Source organism: Kogia breviceps, chromosome 17, assembly GCF_026419965.1.
Source record: "Kogia breviceps isolate mKogBre1 chromosome 17, mKogBre1 haplotype 1, whole genome shotgun sequence".
Taxonomy (NCBI): Eukaryota; Metazoa; Chordata; class Mammalia; order Artiodactyla; family Physeteridae; genus Kogia; species Kogia breviceps.
Window position 1 is genome coordinate 76,087,609 of NC_081326.1, and position 20,861 is coordinate 76,108,469.

Here is a 20,861-nt window from a genome sequence, read left to right on the forward strand (position 1 = left end):
CTGCCTGCCTGGGAGCCCTGGGACCAGCATGCTGTCCAGTCCATGCCAGGACCTCAGCCTCTTGCTTCCGGAAAAGGTTTTCATCGCGAGTCTGGAGAAGGAGGCGAAGGGGAAGCTGGAGGCGGCACGGCCCCAGGGCCACGAGGACCCCAACAGCCACCCGAACTGTGCGCTGAGGCCCGTGTGCCCCGCGGTCCGTGTGCCCTGCCTGGCAGGGCCAGGAGCTGGGGCCAGCCCCGAGGGACCCACAGGGCCAGGAGTCACAGGTGAGGCGGATCTGACACCCGGGGGGGTCAGGGCTGCCTGCCGGGCACGGGCAGAGGCAGAGCCCACGCGCACACAGACGGGCTCCGTCTCATTTCCTGTCGGCGTCACCCTCGTTACCATCACTGCCTTTTTTTGTTGTTATTTTATGCTTATATAAGAAAAATATCTTTTTCCAAGAAAAGTCGACAGGTATAAAATGGCATCCCACCCAATCCAGTGCCAATGAACATATGTGTACATACATACATACATATATATATATCTATATACCCCACACCACAAACATAAAATTGAGAGAAATAGCCGCAGGCCCACGGGGCGTGGTTCCCTCGGGGCACAACCAAGAGGAAGCTGGGGCCCAGCCCCCCTCAGTCTGGACACCCACGGAGCAGGGGGGCTTCCAGGAGTCGCTCCGGGGCACGTGCCGGGGGCTTTCTGGGTGCCCAGCAGAGCCACGCTCCAGCGCCCACACCCGAGGCAGTGGTTTGGGGGCGCCGCGCCCCGCGTGCTTCTTCCCGCAGCTCCGCTCGCCCACCGCCCGCCGAGAGGCGCCCCGTTCTGCACTCCACAGCGCTCGCCCCGACCGTCGGAGCACGGGATGGGAGCGGAGGGGGCTCGCTCCGCCCACCGGCGTCACCCCCGAGCGGACCTCAGCCCGGCCCTCCGTCCCGTCACCCAGGCCCTCGGACAATGGCACGACGGAAGGGGCAACCACAGGCGGAAGTCCTGCGTCCTCTCCGGCTGGATCGAGGCCCCGTCTCTGCCCCTCGGAGGGGCAGGACCGGAGTCCCTGCTCTGCACACGGCCCACGGGGTCCAGACCCTAGATCTCCTCCTCCACCTTCAGGATCATCCCTGAGAAGACCTCCTGGCCTGCGTGGCTCCCCTGGGGGCTGCCCTGGGAGCCTCCAGCTGGCCTGCAGGCTGTTCCGCCCCCAGGGGAGCCATCGGGGACTGCGGGCGAGGCGCCCCGGATCGGGAGGGCCTCCACCAGCCTCTCCAGGGTCCGGTTGAGGGCCTCGACGCCGTCGGCCAGCCGCTGCAGCAGCAGGTTCTGCTGGGCCATCAGCGCACTCTGCCGCTGGGACCAGGAGCTGAGCAGGGCGCCCTGCTGCCGCTGCGAGTCCAGCAGCCGCCGTTCCAAGTCCGAGGCCTCAGCCCCCGCGGGCTTCCCGGAGGGCTGGGGTGCTGCCGAGGAGGGCGGCGAGGGCCCGGAGGCCCCAGGGAACGTGGCCACGGGGGGTGCCGAGGCCGGGGAGGCGGGCGGGGAGGGTGAGGAGGGGGACGCAGGGAAGGCTCCTCGGGGGTCCCGGGGGTCGGCTTCAGGCAGGCTCGGCCCATCCAGCGTCCGCAGGGGTAGCCACAGGCAGCCGGGGGCCTCGTCCTCGTCGGCTGGCAGAGGGGAGACAGGAAACGTGAGCCTTCGCCAGCCAGGACCGGGGCAATGCCGGGGAGCGTCGCCTGCACGAGGCCCTCTGCCCACGCAGCTATTTAGGTCTCGCGGGGCCCCTCTGCAGCGGGCGGCAGCACCCTCACTAGGACACCAAGACTCAGAGGGCGAAAGACGTCCTCCAGCAACGTCGAGGTAAAACTTCAACCCGGCAGCTCCAAAGCCAAGGTGCCGCCACCATGCTGCCATCTGTCTGTCCATCCACCCACCCACCCAAGCTGGCCATTATCTACCCAGCCTCCTGTCTGCCCATCTGTTTGTTCATCAAGCATCCATCCGTCCCGCCATCTGCCCTCCTCCTTCCTTCATCTTCCTTACACCCATCCATCATTCATCCATCGGTTCACCTCTCAGCCATCCATCCTCAAACCATCCATCCATCCTCCATCCATCCATCATCCATCCATCCTCCATCCATCCATCATCCATCCACTATCCATCCTTGATCCATCATTCATCCATCCATCAGTTCATCTCTCAGCCATCCATCCTCAAACCATCCATCCATCATCCATCCACTATCCATCCTTGATCCATCATTCATCCATCCATCAGTTCATCTCTCAGCCATCCATCCTCAAACCATCCATCCATCCATCATCCATCCACTATCCATCCTTGATCCATCATCCATCCATCCACTACCCATCCTTGATCCATCCATCCATCCACCCACCCACCCACCCACCGTGTATACACCCTTCCAATCCTTCAGTCCCTCCGTCCATCCATCCATCCACCAAGGGGACATCCCATAAAGATGAGCAGCTGTATATAAAAACAGAGCTACCCCAGGGTAGCAGGAAAAGCCAATACTTGGAATCCTACAAACTGGGCTCCAAAAGCAGCTCTTCCTCCTGACAGCTGTGTGACCTTGGGAAAACCCTTCTCTCCTTCGGGTCTCGAATCCCTAGTCTGCAAATGAAAGGCCCGGCTGAAGGCTAGCCTTCCAATCGGCTGGCTGTGGAGGATGAGTCAACCGAGGTCCCAGGGAAAACCCCTGGGCGTGCGCCCCAGGTTGTGGTGTCCTGCCTTGCTGACACTTGCCGACACGCCGCGTCGCAGTGGCCAAGAGCAGGAGGAATTACTACGGGGCGGCACCTTTGGGCTGTACCTCCTGGATCAGAGCCCCTCTCACTTCACCTACGGCACAGGGCGTCCAGCTTTGCAATGGAAAAGGGGCGATGACAGCATCAGCCCAGAGGACTTGGCCCGTGGGCTGCCTGGCCCCAGGGAGGGGTTCTGAGCCTGATGTGTCTGGAGGCACAGCTGGCTGCCTGTCCTCCTCCTGCTCCTCCTTTTCCTCCTCCTCCTCTTCACTGTCACGTCCTCCTTCTGGGGTCCAGGCATCTGCGGTCCAGGCGCTTGCTGACCCTTCTGAGCCCGGAAGCTCACGGGGGGAGCCACCCTGCCGGCGTGCTGCTTCCCTCTCGAGAGGAGGCTTCCTGGGGGTGAGGGCCCTCGGCAGACACGGGCCCACTCGGAGAGCTCCCGTTGGAGAGGCCGGGCCCTGGGCTTCCGACAAGTCCGCCTTGCTTGTCAATTGCAGCCTGTACCTCCTACTCTGGGAGGCCCTGGAAGGACCCGGCCAGGCGGAGAGGTCCGTGCGCAGGTCTGGCCGCCGTTGGCGTGCTGGAAGGTCGGGGCCCGTGGCTCGGGCAGAGAGCCCCGAGCTGGCGCCAGCAGACACGGCCTCCGGCCCTGCCTCCGCCCCGCCCTGCAGACACATGCCGGCTCCCCGCTTGGTGTGCTGTTCACCGGCTGTCACGTGCGGCCGACGCTTGTCGCCCTGACTTAGGAGTCTGGTGGCCACTGACAGAGGCAAGGGGAGGCCAGCAGTGGGGCCAGCCGCCACCCCACGACGCACTCTCATGGAGTCCAGCGGCCTCCAGTCCCGCGGGTGCTCTGCCCACTGGGCTCCCTGAGGGAGGGGAAGCCCGGGAAGAGAGCACAGCTGCTCGGAGGGGGCCGCTCTTTCCCACTCTTTGCCCCGCCCACACCCCTGCCCGGTCCAGACCATCACCCCGCACCCTCTCCTCCCCGCTAAGGAAACCGGAGTCCCTTGCCCAGCACGGCCCTGACTTCCCAAAGCCCCCAGGGAACAGGACGTCATCCATCATCTCTCCCCGGCCCCCTCCCTGCTCCCGCCGGCTCAGCCCCCACGCAGCTGACCGCACCCCGGCCTGTGGCATCCCATGCTCGCCTGGGCAGCCCCTCCCTTGGCCTCCGTCCCCTCTGCCAGGACAACTCCTGCTCGGCGCTCCCCCAGGAAGCCCTCCCCGCCTCGGCTGGCCCAGGGCCCTCGCGTCACTGGACCGCACTGTCCACCCCGCCCTCCCCTAGGACGCACGCTCCAGGAGAGACGCGCTCTGGGGGCTCCGCCTCTGCGAGTCGGGGAGCAGCAGGGAGCAGAGGGCCACAAGTGAAGGGGAGCAAGTGGAGGGCGGCTGCTGACCCCCCCTCCCCGCTGGACCCAGGTCCGAGCCTGCCTGGCCTAGTCAGGGGCTCACACGGTGGCTGAAGGTCAGCCCGGCAGCCCGGCAGCCCGGCATTGGTCCCCAAGGCTGCCCTAAGCCCATCTCAAGCAAATCAGGGTCAGATATCTGTCCTCACTCCCTCTGAGCCGGCCAACTCGTCCCAAGCAGAGAGGGGGCCCCACCAGCTCCAGCCAGGGGCCAGGCCAGGAGCAGACACGGACACACCCGGCCCGGCGGCTAGAAGGCCAGGCGGCCCTCTCCACGGCCGGCGCCCTCCAGGAAGGCAGCAGACACTGAGACCCATCCTGCCCTCCTGAGAATAAGGGAGAAGCCGCGGGGCTTCCTGCAGGGGCAGCTAGGGAGCCGCACACCCTGGGAACAGGGAGACACAGCCACGTCGGCACCCACTGCAGCGACACCCAGCCGGTGGGTGCTGCTCCTGGCCGCCCCTCACCCCTGCCCTCTCACTTCACTGCTGAGCAGTGGGCAGAAGCCCCGGGTGTGCTCTCAGCGGCGGGGTTGGGGAGCGGGTGGTGCAGACTAGGGGGAGGCGGGACCTCCCACCCTGGGCCCGCGGCCCTCAAGCCCTTCCTCTCCCCTCCCCCGTAGCAGCCCGCCTGGGCGCAGAGACCCTGCGGGCCTGCCCCTCCCAGGCGCGGGTAGGGGCCGGAGGGGCGGCGGGCTGTCCCCTCACACTGACTTACTTGGTGCCGGCTGGCTCCAGCCAGGAGCTCGCTGGCCGCCTCTGCGTGCGAGGACGCAGCCTCAAGGCCGGCTTCAATACTATCTGCAAATCAAGACAACAGAAGCAATTACAGAGTGGAGACCCCGAGGTCACCCAGGGCCATGGGGATGGGGCGTGGACGGCATCTGCCCCCCGGTGATCACCCGGAGGCACAAGCGGGGAGTCCGGCCTCCAGAGAACAGAGGCTGCGGCGACGGGGCACTGGTCACCCCCTGGCGTGGGCACTGGCCGGCCTGAGCTGTCAGGACAGAGAGCTGGGAGCGCCCGTGCCCTGGAGCCGTGGCAGCCCGCTCAGGAAAGGGCGAGGCCCGGCCCTGCAATGACTCCGCACGCTCTCAGCGTCGCCGTGAAGACAGCGAGACTGCGCCTGGGAACACCCTCCGCCGCGCTCGGCCCCGGACATCAGCAAGTGCACTGACCGGCCGTCCTGACAACAGGGAGGGGCCGAGCGGGGGCCAGGACTCCAGGCAGGGCCCAGCTGGGTACGTCCACGCAGCCCCCGAGATGCCAGCCCCGCAGCGCACCTGAGCCGCCCTGACGAGGCCCAGGGGCCGCCCTTGGACCGGGTTTGCACCCAGCTGAGGACCAGGGCAATTCTCTATGCTGTCTTCTCTCCTCCCAAAGGGAAGGACCGCCCAGACGATCAGGGAGTGACCACGGCCAGGGGCACGGCCCTCAGCAGAGACCAGACGCAAACACACGCATCCAGTAAATTCTTCCAGGAAAAGAGGACAAGCCTCCAAATTCGCGCATTTTGGTGAGAACTCCGGAGGCAGCGACGGCTAAACGCGTACATCTCCCTGGTGAGCTGCGCACCTGGGCGCCACCCGGGCCGAGGCAGGGACCGTGCCCCAAAACGCAGGCGCCGCCCAGGCACCAAGGCCCCTGGGCCCTGGGTTGAGCAGGGAGCGTCCTCCCTGCCTGCGGTTCCCTCCCTGAAGTGTGAGTCCGGCCCCTCCAAGGGGAGCCCCATCAGGAGAGTATGGGGCACCCCTGCTTCTCTCACAGGCACAGGGCCGCCCCCCCACCCCAGCCCCGGAAGAGCAGAGGCGTCCTCGGCCCCGTCACGCCGAGGTCACTGTCTCTCCGGCCTGTCTGGAAGAGCAGCAGGGAAGAAAGGACACACAGAAGGCTGATTTGTCCGTTCAGAGCTGCCAGGAGGCGCGGCCAGGAGGCGCGGCCAGGAGGCGCCCACCCAGGCCCGCCCCCCTCACCGCCAACGACTTAGGACTGAGGTGGATAGGAGCCACCTCGTGCCCCAGACCCTCTCGCCGGTGGCCTGGCCACGCCCGCCAGGGAGGGAGGTGGCAGAGAGGTGAGAACGGCTGCCCCGTGTGCCGGAAGACAGCGGTGTCCAGGCCAGCTGGTCACTGGGGTCACACCCTGGAGGGCTGGATCGCACGTCTGCTCAGTGCCCCCAGATCAGACGCAGCCCTACCCCGGGACGTCGTACACGCAGACCCCCGGCCGGCGGCCAGCTCCCTCCACCTGATCCCTGGGGGCTGCCAGGTGGGCGGGCAGCACCCACCACGGGGCCTGCGGCTCTGGTGCCTCCTCGACCCTGGCCACAGCCTTCGCATGTCTTGAAGACCCGGGGCTGGCCGGGGGCAGCCCTGCAGGGCCACAGGCCCCCGGGCTCACCCCCAGTCCCTGCGGGGGGTGCTCGGCGGGAGCTGCCCTGGACGCCTCTGCTCTGGGGGTCTCCGGGGCACCCAGACTCTGGGTCAGGCCCCCCGGGACCAAAGAGAAGCCCCTCAGCACCACTCCCCCAAACACGGACAGAGCTACAGGCCCGCCGGGGGGGGGGGGGCCCTGCACTCTGCCAACGTGCAGCCGGACCCTGCCCAAGCCCCAGGCCAGGACTGACCCAGAGGCAGGAGCCGGTGGGGCTGGGCCTCAAGCCACCGCCAAACCAGGCGTGGCAGCCACTCCCCTGCTTGGTCTCAGCCCACCGGAGCGGGGAGGGGGTGTCCTGCCCCTACCCCTCTCTCTCACTCGTTCAACAAACCCGAGTCAGCACTGCGCCCAGCCAATCCCAAGAGGAGCTCACTGTCAGCGTGCTGTCCTGATGGAGGACAGCCTGGGAGCCACGGGGTCCAGGAGAGGGGCCGCCGGCCCACCAGAGCGGGCAGGGACTGGGCCGGGCTGGGCCCCGTGACCCGGGGGTATGCCGAGCGCCCCACACAGGGGCCACCAGGAGAAACACAGCCACCAAGCTCCTGCCTCGATCCGGGGCTGGGAACTCGCGGGACGGGTCTGAACGCCCGGGGCCACACCCGTGCCACCTGCTGCCAGCCCCCGTCGGCCCTTAGCGTGTGCCCACCCTGCAGCACCCCAAAACCGGGTCTGGCTCTGCCTGTAGGGGAGCGGGTGGCCTCCCGCACTAGGCCCCTCCCCATCCTCCAGGCCCACGACCTGGTCCAGCCCAGGGCACGGCCGTGTCCTGGATCTGCGTGCATCTCTGATCCGCCCAGCCCTGCTCGGTGCAGACCCCGACTAGAAGGTCTGCTGGGGCCTCTGTTGGGGGCGTCTGTGGCCCCTGCTTGTCCCCACGAGGCTGAATCCTGCCGTCCACTCTGCGGCCCTCAGGAGGGAGCTGGTCCTGCTTCTGGCATCGTCTCCAAAGTCCTTCCAGCAGCTCCCCAGGAAGGGGCGAGGGAAGGGTCCGGTGGAGCTCAGCTTCGAGCTGTGGGTGGAGCCATTATGCGCAGGCAGACGGCACCCCTGGCGAAGGGCAGTCCTGACGGACATTCAGAGGCGTCTCGAGGAGGAGGAGGAGGACAGGAGTGCGAGGAGGAGACGCTGGAGGTGGCCAGGAGGGCCCAGCCAGGCACCCTCTTCCTCACCAGGCTCAGAAACTTCTGCAAAGGTGGCCCTGGCGGTGGGCCCTGGGCTCCGAGGGTCAGCAGGCCCTGGGAGGCTGCGAGCCCCAGACACTGCCCTGGCCTGTTCTGGGGGCTGAGTGACCCAGGGAGAAGGGACCCTACTCTGAGAGCACAAGAGGGCGTCGGGGGGTGAGCTCACCCCCCTGCCTGCCCCACGCCCATGACAGGGCACAGCAGGGGCAGGGAGGTGAGCTGAGCCGGGCCAGTGATGGAGGAAACAGTGCCAGCCTCCCACAAGCGCCCGAGCGATTCACGGGGACCTCGGCTCTTGGAGGTCTCTGAGGCCCTGCGGAGGCCCTGTCATGTGGGGCGACCCCAGATGGACCTGGCTCTGAGCCTCAGCTCCTTCATGCCCAGGACTGGCCTGGAGCCTCGGTCTCCCCATCTAGATGCAGAGGGGCCTCAGCTCTCCCCGCGGTTCTTGCTCGAAGCTCCGTGCAGGCTGTCGAGGGTCCACTTACTCGGCAGGGCCTCGGCGGCCTGGCCCTCGCCAGCGGAGCCCGGGGCCGCGAAGGTCTCAGCCACCATGCGCTCGACGGGCGTGAGGATGGGGCCGGGGGCCCGGGGGCGCTCGGCCAGCTTCCTGCGCACCACCCCCCGCAGGTCTCGCCACTTGTGCTTGACGTCGCCCAGGTCCCGGCGGCAGTAGCCCAGCGCGTTCACCGCCTGCAGGATCTTGCTCCACACGCGGTGCTTCCGGGCGGGTGGGCCCCGCAGAGCCCCGAACAGCAGCGGGTAGTGGCGCGTCACCCTCTGCACCAGCACCTCGGTCTCCTGTGGGCTGAAGTTGGGCTTCCGCGTCTTGGTGCGTGAGTGGGAGCCCGGCCGCAGGGGTGCGCAGCCCGGCCCGGGCAGCAGGGCCACCACGGCCGGCTCGGGGCTGGAGCTGCGCCGGCACACGGCCTTGCCGCTGCTGGACCCTGGAAAGGCACCGAGGCTCAGGGCGGGTGGAGGCCAACGGGTGCCTGGCGGCAGATGGGACGGGCCGTGGAGAGCGGAGCCTCCGACCCCGGCTCGTGGCCCCGGGTCTCCACCGCCCACCGTAGAAGGAACAGTGGCCCCAGACCAACAACCGTCGTCGCAGGGACACCCATAACAGCACGCAGCATGCGGCGGGGTCCCGTCTGGGGCCAGGCGCCCATCCCCTCCACCGGGCCCCAACCGGGGTCACGGCAGGTGAGTCCTCGCCACCTCCCCGCCCGGGAGACAGCCCCTCCCGATCAGTGATGGGGCTCAGTGACCATCCGGGTGACACCTGGGTGTCCATCTGTGGCGTACAAGCCTCCTGCACACCCACCATGAGACGGCCAGCCAGAGCGAGGGTGAGGGAGGACATGGAGACAGAGGGGGTCCTGGGGTGACGGGCAGCCCCGCCCAGAGCCGCCCAGGCCAGCAGGGCTCTGCAGGTGAGCGAGGGGCCGGAGGCAGCGCTCTACTCCTGGGGGTGCAGCACACCCCGAGGAGGGCAGCCGGGCTGCCCGCTGGGGAGCAGGACATGCACGGGCCTCAGCACCTCCCTGGCGCCCGGGCCTGAGAGGCGGGAGGTTATTCACAGCCAGGAGACCCCGGTGAGGCAACGACTCGGCAGGGGAACGGGGTGGAGGGGAGGTGGAGGGGCGGGGGGGCGAGCCCTGGGCCGTGGCTGGGTGCTGTTGGCCGAGTGGCTCTGGGCGCCCCGAGCCGCCTTGCTCTTCCAGGCCAGGGGCTATGAGTACCCCCTCCCCGACCTCCCTGCTGCCCGGGGCACCCGTGCACTCAGGGCAGCAGCAGGAAAGCCTTAAGGCCGCAGCGGGTGGCAGGCCGGGCTGGGTGGGGCGGAGGCCCTCACGTGGGGGAGACTGGGGAACAGCAGGGACGTCAGCTCCCCCCTCAGCCCTGTAACCCACCACGCACGTTTCCTGGGAAGCGGCTCCCAGCTCCACGCCCCCAGCAGTGTCCGCGGGGGGGACCCGCTGCAGCCCATCCCCCGCCCAGGACAGCTTGCCCTCCCCCTGGGGAGTCCCTGGCTGGGGAGGAAGGCCCGGGGCGGGGTGGGGCAGGCCGGCCAGGGCTCTTCCATGAGCAGAACGGGTGGGCCAGCCTCTGGCGTGAGACTCCTCAGGCCCGGCCTTCCCGAGGGGCTGGGGGCGACCTGAGGAAGTGGGGAGGGAATGCGGCAGACGCTCAGGCCTCCAAACCTGCCCAGGCCTTGCCGTCGGCCCACGGCTGGGGGAACGGGCAGGTGGCTGGGTGGATGGCATGGGTACCCACCGATGGCCTCTCCTTGCTCTGACACCATGGAGGCCAGGTCCTTGATGATCTGGTTCACGTCCAATAGGTCACTCTGTGGAAACAAGGTGGCAGCCATTAGGTCAAGGGCATGGCCACCAAGAGTGCTAAATGAGAGCCAAGGACCAGAAACAAGCCCAGGGTCACCCCGCAAGTCAGAGACATTGCTGGGATCTGAAATACTGTCTCTTGACCCCGAGGCCAAACCCCATGCTGAGGATCCCGGGGCTGTGGGCTCCCTCGCTGCGTACAGAGGACCCAGGGGCTGGGAGGTTGCAGTCTGGTCTAGTGCAGGACTGTGGCCCCAGCACTGTCCTGCGAGCCTGGCTAAAGGAGGGAAGAGGCTGTCGGAAGCAGAGGGCACCGTCCGCGCCTCCCACAGGCCCGCCAGGCCTGCGGACACCTCACTCCTCATTCCCTCCCGAGGCGGCTCCTTGACAGAGGGCCCACTTCTCCTTCTCTGTACACTAGGCACCTAGCACGGGCCAGCACACGTGGGTGGGTGGAGGGTAGATGGATGGGTGGTGGATGGATGGACGGTAGCCCCACTGCTGTCTAAAGAATGAGTAACTTCGTGAAGCTACTGAATGGGGTAAGAGGCAGAACTGAGACCAGGAAACTCTGGGGTACCTCCCACCGCGCATGTCATGCTGGCCTCTTGCATCCTCCATGCCGCCCGCCTCTATCCTAACTCCACTTGCCCCGCAAAAGTACCAGTCACGCTGGTGAGGGATATGCGGCCACGCCGCTCACTCACCTGGGGCTGTGCTAGGGGCACATCACACACGGCCGCCTTCACACCCGGCAGCACCTGTGAAGGGAGGTCACAGCACCCACCCGACAATGGAGGTTGTGGGGCTCAGAAAGGTGCGTGACCTCCCGGGCCTCACAGGAAGGGGGAGGGCTGGGGTCGGCACCGATGCTCACTGACTCGAAGCCCTCTCCCTGCAGGAGACGGCTCCCCCACCGGCCAGCCAGGTGACCCTGCGCAAAGCCATTCACCTTGGAGCCAGGTTCCCCCACCTACCACCGGGCAAATCCAAACTTCCTCCTCCCTCAGTGCCCGGCGCGTGGCCAGGGTAGAGCCAGAGGGGAGGTTCCTTCACGCCCGTGAGACGTGGGGGAGGGTTCACAGCCCGCCCCTGCCCCTACCACCCTGCAGCTCATGCGGAGCCTGGACTGACTTCCACAGGGGTCGCTTCACCCCACTGCAAAATATTACCAGGAGACTCATTCTCTTTTTCGGAGGGCTCTGGGAGATGAAGCAATTAGCCTGATCTTAAACCAACGTGGACTATCAACTGTAATTCCACCACTGGGCTCACACACGGCGGCGGCGGCGGCTCTGCTGGGACGGGGCCACGGCCAGGAAGGTGGTGGTGAGCGTGGGGCCTCGAGCGGCCTTGGCCTGGGCCCATTTCCGGGATCCGCATCCACACGGCCCTCCCTGGCTGAGGCCACCGGCGGGGAGGCCAAGCTTAGGTGCCACCCTAAGGTCCAGACCTCAAGGTCACACGCGACAGCCGCCGTGGGCTCAGCCAGGCCTCAGGCAGACAGACCCACCTCTTCACACTTCCAGGTTCCCGTCCCAAGGCCACCACACCACCAACCTTGACCTCGGCCACTGAGCCTGTCCGGTGGGCCGCGGACAGAAGCCTCTCTCGCACAAGGCTGGCCTGGGGGCCCTGAGCCTGACCGTGGGTGCACTTGGTCTCAGGGGCTCAGAGGAGCTTTTCTAGGGCACACAGCCTCCTATGCTGTGTGAAGGCGCCGCTGGTACCCCCACTTCTCAGACAGGGAAATCATCACCAGAGGTTAAGGGACTTGCCCTGGGACACGCAGCTGGGAAATACCGGCACCCGCGTTCCCGTCCGCCCGGCACCCCTCCCCGGGTCACCGCTGGGGGCAGGGTAGCCCCGGCAGTGGGACGCCCGATCAGCACGCAGGGGCGTCGCGCTCGCTCCCAGGGACGTGTGGAGCCACGGCCACCGGTGCCGGCAGACTTAACGTGCACGCGCTGGATCCCTTCCCGTGGGCACAGGGGCGGAGCCTCGGCAAAGGAGAGGACTGGGAGGGGGTGGCTGAGCAGGGGTCACGAGCCCGGTGCCTCCTGGGGGCCTGGGAGCGAGCCCGCCGCCCCTGGGGCAGGAGCAGCCGTGCGCCGCCCTGGTCTGGCCTGGCCTCGGCGGGACACACAGCTACTGTAGCGGGTGTTCCTTGTCTGGAGCAGCACTGACCCCGAGAACCCGGGACAGCCCGGGTGGAACACCGGGTCCCCAGTCCGGCTCACGTTCTGGGCTTCGGGAGAGGCCCCCATGGAGATGCAGCAGCCAAGGCAAAGCTCCAACCGCTGCAAACACACAGGCGCTGTGGCTGCCGACCAGCTCTACAAACTGCCGTCTCCACCAGGGCCTTGTCTCCTCCCCACGTGACGTTTCTGTAGCGAGGGGCCCTCCGAACGCGGTCGGGGCTGTGGCCGAGGACGGCGGCCTGGATCGGCAATGATCGGGTCCTGCTGGCGTGAGCTGAGATGCACCCAGGGCACCGGGCACACAGGCCGGCAGCACCGAGGAGGCGGAGCAGAGACCCTTCCCCACGTGACTCAGACCTGACTCGCCCAGGACGAGGCTGGACCCGGACCCCTAATTCCCTCTATGCCTCACACGAGATGAGCCGAACCACTCATCCCGCGACCCCTGGGACAGGAGGCGTGCTGGCCAAGCGTGAGCCCAGCTCCTCTCCGCGGCCTGGGCCCCCCGCCGACGCCCCAGCCCAGCCCCTCCAGCTCGGCGCACTTCCTTGCCGACGAGAAGCCTGTCCCGACTCCCAGGTGTTTGCACGTCTTACATCACAGCACAGCGTCCTCCTCGCTCAAGAGCCCCCCCCACTCTCTGGAACAATCCTTTTGAACAAAGACCCACGCAAAAAGAAGGAAGCCGCGTTGGGGGGATAAGGGCAGTGAGGGCGTCCCAGGGCCCCCCCTGCTCCACCAGGTCTCCACCAGCCTGGTGGCCAAGGGAGCGAAGATGGGAGCAGGGGACACTGCCCCAGCACCCGGCTGACCCCCGACCTCGTGCCACCGTGAGGGGGTCAGCAGGGCGCCCCCCACTACGCAGAGCCGGGGAGAGGGTGGCAGGCGAGCCTGGGGCCACAGACCCCTCCTTGGACTCCCAGGCAGCAGCCTCCTATGTGACCTCAGAGAACGGACCAGACTGGCTCCGAGGGGCTGCTCAGAGCATGGGGACCCCAGGATCCCAGCTCCCAGCCAGATGAGCCTGTGGGCACACAGCCTCCGGCCCCCCTGCTAGGTCTGGGGCAGGGAGCCCCACGCGCACTTCGCTAGTAATGGGGAGCAGGTGTGACCCTGGATGCCCGGGCGCTGCGGTCCCCACCCCCAGCCCCAGGCCTTTGGCCGGTGGAGGAGCCTGTGGGCTACACCTCCTCCTCGTCCAGGATCACTCCCGGATGCTGGGACGTGCTTGTTGGGGGTAGACCTGACGATGGGCCAGGAGCGGGAGGGGCCCAGGGGAGGCGGCAGCACACAGAGCGGCCGCGTCCGGGCATAGGCGACCGGCACGGACGGCTGTCTCCCCGGTCACCGTGCTGGGCACCTGAGCAGGCCTCGGCTCCCGATGGAAGATGCCAAGCGCAAATAAGGCGGATGTGCCAGAGATCTGGGCCCCACCAGGAGCCCGGGTAGGAGTCGAGCTCCAGGCAGAAGTCCGGGACTCAGTCCCCGGGGTGTGACCTCAAGGCCAGGCTGGTCACAGGGGCCACGCTGGGAGCCCAGAAGCCCCCCAGGGCTGCCCTAGGATGGAGCCCCCGGAGACGGCAAGCAGCCCCAGCCGCGGTGCACGAGGGTGGCAGGCGCACTGGGAGCCATGTGCCCAGGCGTGGGCACCAGAGAGCGGGAGAGACTATAAAACACCTTAACTTAGTAAATGTTTAAATCAGGCAATTATTTTCCTGATTGCTTCTAAAACTAGAACTCATTAAAAGCTCTCGCGGAATCTTCCCTCTTCTTTTACTGGCGCTGCGGAATAACAGCCATGCACAGGACACGATAAAACCTCGGGGGGTGTGTGCGTGTGTGTGCGTGCGCGTGTGCGTGTGTGTGCGCGCGCGTGCGTGCGTGTGCGTGTGTGTGTGCACGCGCGCACGTGCCCTCCACCTTTAAGAGCGAAAGGAAAGAAAATGCCGCGGCATAGTTTTCTCTATCATGCAATCTCTTCTCGTAATTAGGATCTTGGCAACCTTCCACCTACAGAGACGACGGTCCCAGTTAATGGAATAGCCAAACTTCATTTATCGATTTATTCACCTATTTATAGCTAGATATTGGCCAGATCAAGCAGCCCCCTGCGCTCTGGCCACACAGTGGCAGCTACCGGCAGGGTGGCTGAGGCCGCACAGGCTCCGCTCAGCCTGGAGGCCCTTCCTGGGCCCTCTTCACCCCAGCCTCCTCCCTCCTCGGCCTGCCAGGCAGCCATGGCAACAGAGCAGCTGGTGAGCACAGAGCTCCGCACCTGGGTCAGGTGACACAGCAGCTCAGGAGGGGAGCAGGGAGTGCCAGGCCTCACAGGTGAGATCGGGTGAGCTGGGCTTTTAGCACAAGGAGCCGGTGAAGACATGGCAGCACAGGCCGGTGGGCAGAGCTGGCTGGGAGGCAGCAGGTGACTCGGCCAGACCAGTGCCTGGCAAGCCCGTTACATGCTGGCAGTGGCTGGGGGCACGTGCCCGTCTCATTCGACCTCCTCCCAACCCCCTGGGGAGGCCAGGCACCGCCCTGCCCTCCAGACAGGAAGAGCCCACCTCAACCAAGTTAAGTGACCGGCCATGGGCAGGCGGAGCTGGGCCCCGTGGGCTGGCTCCTGGGCTCCGCCATCCCCTCGTGGGGCGACCTCGGTGCCCTGCTGCATCCTCCTCATCTGAGGAAGAGGTGTCAGAGCATCGCGGCCAGGAAGCCCCGCTCTCGAGTCAGGCAGCTGGGCTCCAGCCCCAGCTCTGCCACACGCAAGCTGTGTGGCCCCGCCAAGTGACACGACTCCTCCAAAGCCCCACCTCATCTCTGGTAAAACTGGAGCACGGCGGCGCGCTCACACTCGCAGGGCTTCTGTGCAGGCTGATGACAAGGTGTGTGTAAATAAAGGCAGCAGAGCCCTTTTATTAAAACACAAGTCTTCTGCGGACTCCCAACACGTCAAACTTTTCATCCATTCACCTGCCATCCACTCAACCCTGTCCATCCACCCACCCGTCACCCACCCACCCCCCACCCATCCATCTATCTACCCAGCACTCCATCCCCCGTCCCCTTGATCGTTCCGGAGAGAGTCCCCGAGTGCCCAGACAGTGTCGTGCACCCTCTGGGGTGCCAGGACTAAAACAGACGAAAATCCCTGCCTCCATGGGGCTTATGTTCTCCTGGAAGAAGAGAAATAATGAGATAAGTAATTAAGTGGTATGTTAGACAATGCAGAGGACAACTGAAATTTTAGACGGGGAACATCTGAGTCAAAACCTGAAAATAAAAGGAAACAAGTTGCCGGAGTGTCTGGAGGAACAAGAGTCCAGGCTCAGGACAGGGGTGGGGCTCGAGGGACGCACTGGCCCGGTCCTGGCACTGTGACCTCGGCCGCACTCGGGGAGGAGGGACGGGGCAGCCCACTTCGGGGGCAACGAGGAGCCCAGGTCTGGGAGTGGGGACCAAACTGCCCACGGGCTGGAGAGGGCCGCCCCGCAGAGGGCCTGGGAGGACGTGGGCCCAGAGCTGCCGGGGCAGCAGGAGCACGGGGGCATGGAGGCACGCCTGGCAGAGGCGAGGGGCAGCCGTGCAGGGACAAAGCAGGGGTCACCCGTCAGCGCTTGGGCGGCAGGGAGGGCCCTGAGGGTCCATGGAGACCGCCGGCCGCAGCTGTACAGACAGCAGGCAAGCCACTGGCTAGAGGGAGACCGCGGGCTGAGGGCGGCCTTGTCTCCAGAAGAGGAAGCTCTGGAGGCCTTGCCTCCGCCCTCTGGGAGGACGGTCTCCCGGGAAGAGGCCCCGGCGGAGGGCTGGGCGCCTGGGGGAGTGTGGTGAGGACCTGCAGGCACCCCTCCCGCCCCTCAGGAGAGGCCTCGCCCTGTCTCCCAGCCCGCAGCTCAGCCTGCAGCCCCAGGGGTCACCACGGCGGCACCCAGGGATGCCCCACATTCCAGTCTGCCAAGCAGCCTGAGATATCTGAGAGTCCCCATTTCTGATCGCCCCACGGGACTAAGAAACAGGCTCCGACAGGGGACCTGAGGCTGGAAGGGATGCGAGGGGCGGCCAGCTGGGAAAGCTGGCTCTCCCCAGGCTGGCCACAGCCTTGTTGTGTGTCCGAAGGGACCCCAGCCCTTCTCTCAGGGCCCCACATGCTCAGTGACAGAAGGCACAGGATGGAGGGTACACGGCCACTGAGAATGGGCAGGGGGCAGCCAGCCCTGCAGGCCAGACTCCACAGGAGGGAGGGCCAAGGCCCTGGAGGACGCAGGGCTCTGGCACAGCTGCGGGTGGACAGACAGGCCGTCGAGGGGCAGAGGGCAGGCCCGGGGGCAGAGCTGCCACTGGCCGACAGCGGGGAGGGGCAGCAGCTCCTGGACACTACTTCACCGGGAGCCCAGACACCTCCTGACACCCAGCCTCCCGCCGCCGCCGGAACCCACATACAGCTCACACTCCCGAACGAGATGGACGTTCCCTCTCCTCTCTGCTCCAGGCAGGGCCACGGGCCAGGAGGCTGCGAGCCGTCACCTCTGCCCCAGCAGCACCCTTCCCCGACCCTCGGGGTCCTGGGAGGTTTGGGGCCCCTGAGGCCTGACCCATGTGGGACCAGTGTCAGCTGGGAAGCCAGAGACCAGCCACCTGCAAAACAGGGCGGGGAGAAGGAGCCCGAGAGGGGAGCCAAGGGTTGGCGGAGGGTGGACGGTGCCGCGGGGGCCCTCCCGTCGGAGCGACCCGCCCCGCAGACCGGGCTCCCGTATACTCGGAGCTCCCCTCGGCCTGGCATAGCCCTCCCGATGCGCCTCGCCTGGGTGCAGCCAGGGCTCAGACCACCCGGGTCCCAGCCACGCGGCGTGCCTGTCGGGGAGCGGGTACTGGCATCCTGGCTGCACGGGAGCGCGTGCCGGGGACACGTGTGCCCTGGGCCGGCGCAGCTCCCCTGCGTGATCAGCCACTCTGCCCTCTGGAGCCACGAGGTGCCCCTCTGCTCCTCTGGCTGGAAGGGGCTGTCCAGAGGGGTCTCCTGCACTCTGGGAGCCTGCAGGCCAAGCACAGCCGTCCTTGGGACAGGGAGCCAGCTACTGGAACACCAGGCACACAGCTCTCCATTGCCAGGCCGCCCCTAAAGCTCCAGGCAGAGGGCAGAGCAGGGGCGGGGCTCCCGGGCGGCAGGAGCCACAGCAGCGGCAGGCGAGGCGCATTCTGGGCACCACGGGAGCCCGGGGGTGGGGGCGGGAGTGTCTGCGGGGTAACAGGGAAGAGGGCAGTGGGGGCCATCTCATCGTGCCCACAAGTGGGGAGCCCCCAAAGGGTCTTAAAGGACGTTCTGTGCTGCCAGAGGACGGGCTGCCCGAGGAGGTTGGGTGGAGGTCTGTACGGCGCCCCCAGGGCAGGATGCCCTCACTCGAAACCTCACTGAGAGGTCCAGGGGCCACTGAGCCAGGGAAGGGCCCAGAATCACTGCGGGAGGCCCTGGCAGCCCTCAGTCTCCTGCCCACTCACCACCGGATCCCTGGCCGGCAAGCCAAGGTGCCAGTCAGCCCCTGACAGCCCTCCACGGGCCGTCTGAAATGGCAGGGCCCTGAGAGGGAGGCTACCCACGACCCACCCATTTCACAGATGAAATGACCGAGGTGAGAGGCAGGCCCAAGGTCACCCAACCAGTTAGTGGAGACTTGGGTCTAAAGCCAGGAAAAGGCACCCCAGGCTGGCACTTTATTTTGTCCCATAAGGTGATTCGGGGAGGGGGAGGAGATCAGGGACAGAGACACTGAGTGGACCCATCAGCTCTACACCCTCAGCGCCAGGCTGCTAGGTGCCCAGCAGCCACCCCGAAAATGCCCATCATGGACCAGAAAGCAGACAAGAGAAGAGTATGAAGGAATCGGAGGTGACTGACCTGTTGTCGTGACGTTAATTCCACCTTTTGGGCCTCAGTTTCCCCATCTGTCCACACCCCCTACCCCCCACCTAATAGGTAAGTCCTTGAAGGCAGAACAGGGCCTCACAGGGGCTCCCTGGGACCACAGGTCTCACTCCAGTAACACTGTGAATGCATAAACCCATGCAAGTCCGGAAGCCCCCCTGGAATGTGGGGGGCGGCAGTGGGGGCGCGGTAAGGCGTTTCCACATGGAGGCGGTCTGCAGCCAAGGTGAGAAATGCCACGTGCGTCCTCCTGAGGCTGTTCCCACACTCCCCTTCCCAGAGCACTGGCCCACTCACCACAGCCCAGCCCCCGACAGGCCCTGCAGATCTGGACAAAGAAGCCCCAAGAGGGCTTCCCTGGTGGCGCAGTGGTTGAGAATCCGCCTGCCGATGCAGGGGACGCGGGTTCGTGCCCCGGTCCGGGAAGATCCCACGTGCCGTGGAGCGGCTGGGCCCGTGAGCCGTGGCCGCTGAGCCTGCGCGTCTGGAGCCTGTGCCCCGCAACGGGAGAGGCCACAACAGTGAGAGGCCCGCGTACCGCAAAAAAAAAAAAAAAAAAAAAAAAAAAAAAAAAAAAAAGCCCCAAGAAACCTAAGCAGCGGGCGTTCCGGCTGTCCCTGGAGGGGGCCGGGGGCCACCCACCTGCACCCAGACCAGTCTCTGCTGCACAGACTGAGTCTCCGAGCCTTCCCAGCAAGTCCCGTTAGAGGTGTGCCACCACCGGGGACAGCTGCAAACCTGGGGGAGGGCTTTTGAAACGCTAATGACAGTTTGAGTTTGTCTTCCCCACTTCCAAAGACCCCGAATTGGGGGAGGGACCGAGGGAGGTGGGGTGCCCAAGACCAGTGATGCTGCCTCCCCGTCCCACGCCATCACCCTCTGGCCAGCACCTGCTTGGTACCCGCATCAGCCACGCTGCAGACGAGGAAACAAGCAAATCAGTGAGGCTGGCCTCAGGTCCCGCCCACGGCCCCCCAGGAAGCTCCAGCCTGGCTCTGAGGGACACAGACGAGACACTGAATTCAGGCCGGCCCTGCATCAACCGAGGTCCTAGTCGGCCCAGAGCCCCGCTCTTCTCCCACCAGCCCGTGCCCCTCCACCTTGGCTAAATGACAGCAGTGGCCTCCACATGGGGCCCCCTCACCCCCGGTAAAGCCCCCCCGCCCCGCCTGTACTCACCACTCACACGAGGAGGGGCTGGCGGCACCTGGGCCTCTGCTCCCCTGAACCCCACCTGGGGGCCTCCGTGTGGGCACAGAGCTGTGCATCTGGCCCCCACCTCAACCTGGTGGCCACGAGAGGCTGTCCAAAGCACTGGCTGACCCCCTGAGCAAACCCCACGACCTCCTGGGGCTTTGCCCTCAGAGCGGGGCGCCCAGCCGCTCAGGAGCTCCCAGCATTTCCTGGGGGGCGGCCCTCACCCCACCCACGTCCTCAGGCCCTGGGCCCTGCTGGGGAGCCTGCACCTCTGCTCCCTATGTGCCAGGCCAAGGCCAAGTCCGTCCTAAGCAGCCGCTTCCTCCCACCTCACACAGCCGGTCCAGACCCCCGGGTGTGCCCGAGGGGCTGTCGGGGGCTCTCCCTAAGAGGGCTTCAGCTCCCGAGCTGCAGGAAGAAGCGGGTCCCTCTCCGCTCAGGCCTGCCGGCACCCAGAGTTGCCGGGGCGATGGCTTCTGATCCGTTCTCAGCCTCTCTGGGAAAGCAGGTCTCACCGGGCCAACAGCACGATTAAAAACACCTCTGTGTGTCTGGTCCTTTCTGGACCATCTCGTCAAGAGGGAGAGGCCTGCCTTCCGAGACACGGCCCCCGTGTGGCCGCCTTCCTCTCCGGGCAGCGAGGTCTGGTGCGGGGAGGCAGTCTGCTGAGACAGGCCCTCTGACCGGGGCTCAAGAAACAAGCATTCCTCCACCAGGCCAAAGTGCGGGGCTGGGCACAAGGAAGGGGGTTGAACCCCGCCTCTCAGGGGGGCGTCCACCTCCTTCAAGAGTGTACGACCTGCTCGTTGCAGACACGGTGACGGGGCCTGGGCCGCTGACTCAGTTTACCAACTTGCCCAAGTCTCTGTTTTTCTAAAAGAAGCTGCTTTTAGGGAAATTTTGTTCCAGAAGCCCAGCTCCTGAGAGCTTCGGGGCAGGCAGGCCCCCCAAATCCTCCACTGGCAGGCAAAACCGAGGCCCAGAGGGAGGAGGGAACACACACTCGGAGACTCAGGCCCCACCATCAAGAGAACCAGGCAGCCCAACGGCTACGTTCTACATGCACTTCCCACATCAGGAGGCCCCCTCGCACACCCACTGGCACACCTGCCCCTGCACCTGCACATCCACCCACATGCTGGCACACCTACTCAGGCACCTGCTCCCACAGGCCCATCTCAGGGAACTGCACACCTCTGGCAGTTGTCACAGGTCATCCGTGGCCAGCAAAACATCTGGCAGCACGTATTACACACGTGCAAACTTGAGAAGAACAAAGAACTAGCAGCCCCCCACACCCCATGGTTGGACCCTGACAACACCACCGCCACCTGCTGGCAGCCGCCCCAAATTACAGGTTCAGTTCTCTCGGCAGTTCACTCAAAAACTATCCACTGGAACTAAT

General features: G+C 66.0%; 1 protein-coding gene across 3 annotated transcripts in view; it reads right to left on the bottom strand.

Moving 5' to 3' along the window:
• Positions 1-366: 366 nt before the first annotated feature.
• The window catches only part of TSNARE1 (t-SNARE domain containing 1), a 77,695-nt gene continuing 57,200 nt past the window's right edge, over positions 367-20,861 (bottom strand). The window contains exons 11-13 of one of the 3 annotated variants that reach the window (XM_059042564.2): positions 10,074-10,146; positions 4,898-4,980; positions 367-1,658 (exon numbers count right to left, since the gene is read on the bottom strand). In XM_059042564.2, coding sequence (XP_058898547.1) covers positions 1,332-1,658; positions 4,898-4,980; positions 10,074-10,146 — 483 coding nt within the window. In that variant the 3' untranslated portion in view covers positions 367-1,331. Of the gene's footprint in view, positions 1,659-4,897; positions 4,981-8,284; positions 8,744-10,073; positions 10,147-20,861 lie in introns of all 3 variants that reach the window. The other 2 variants (XM_067017303.1, XM_067017304.1) reach the window with 2 other exon arrangements.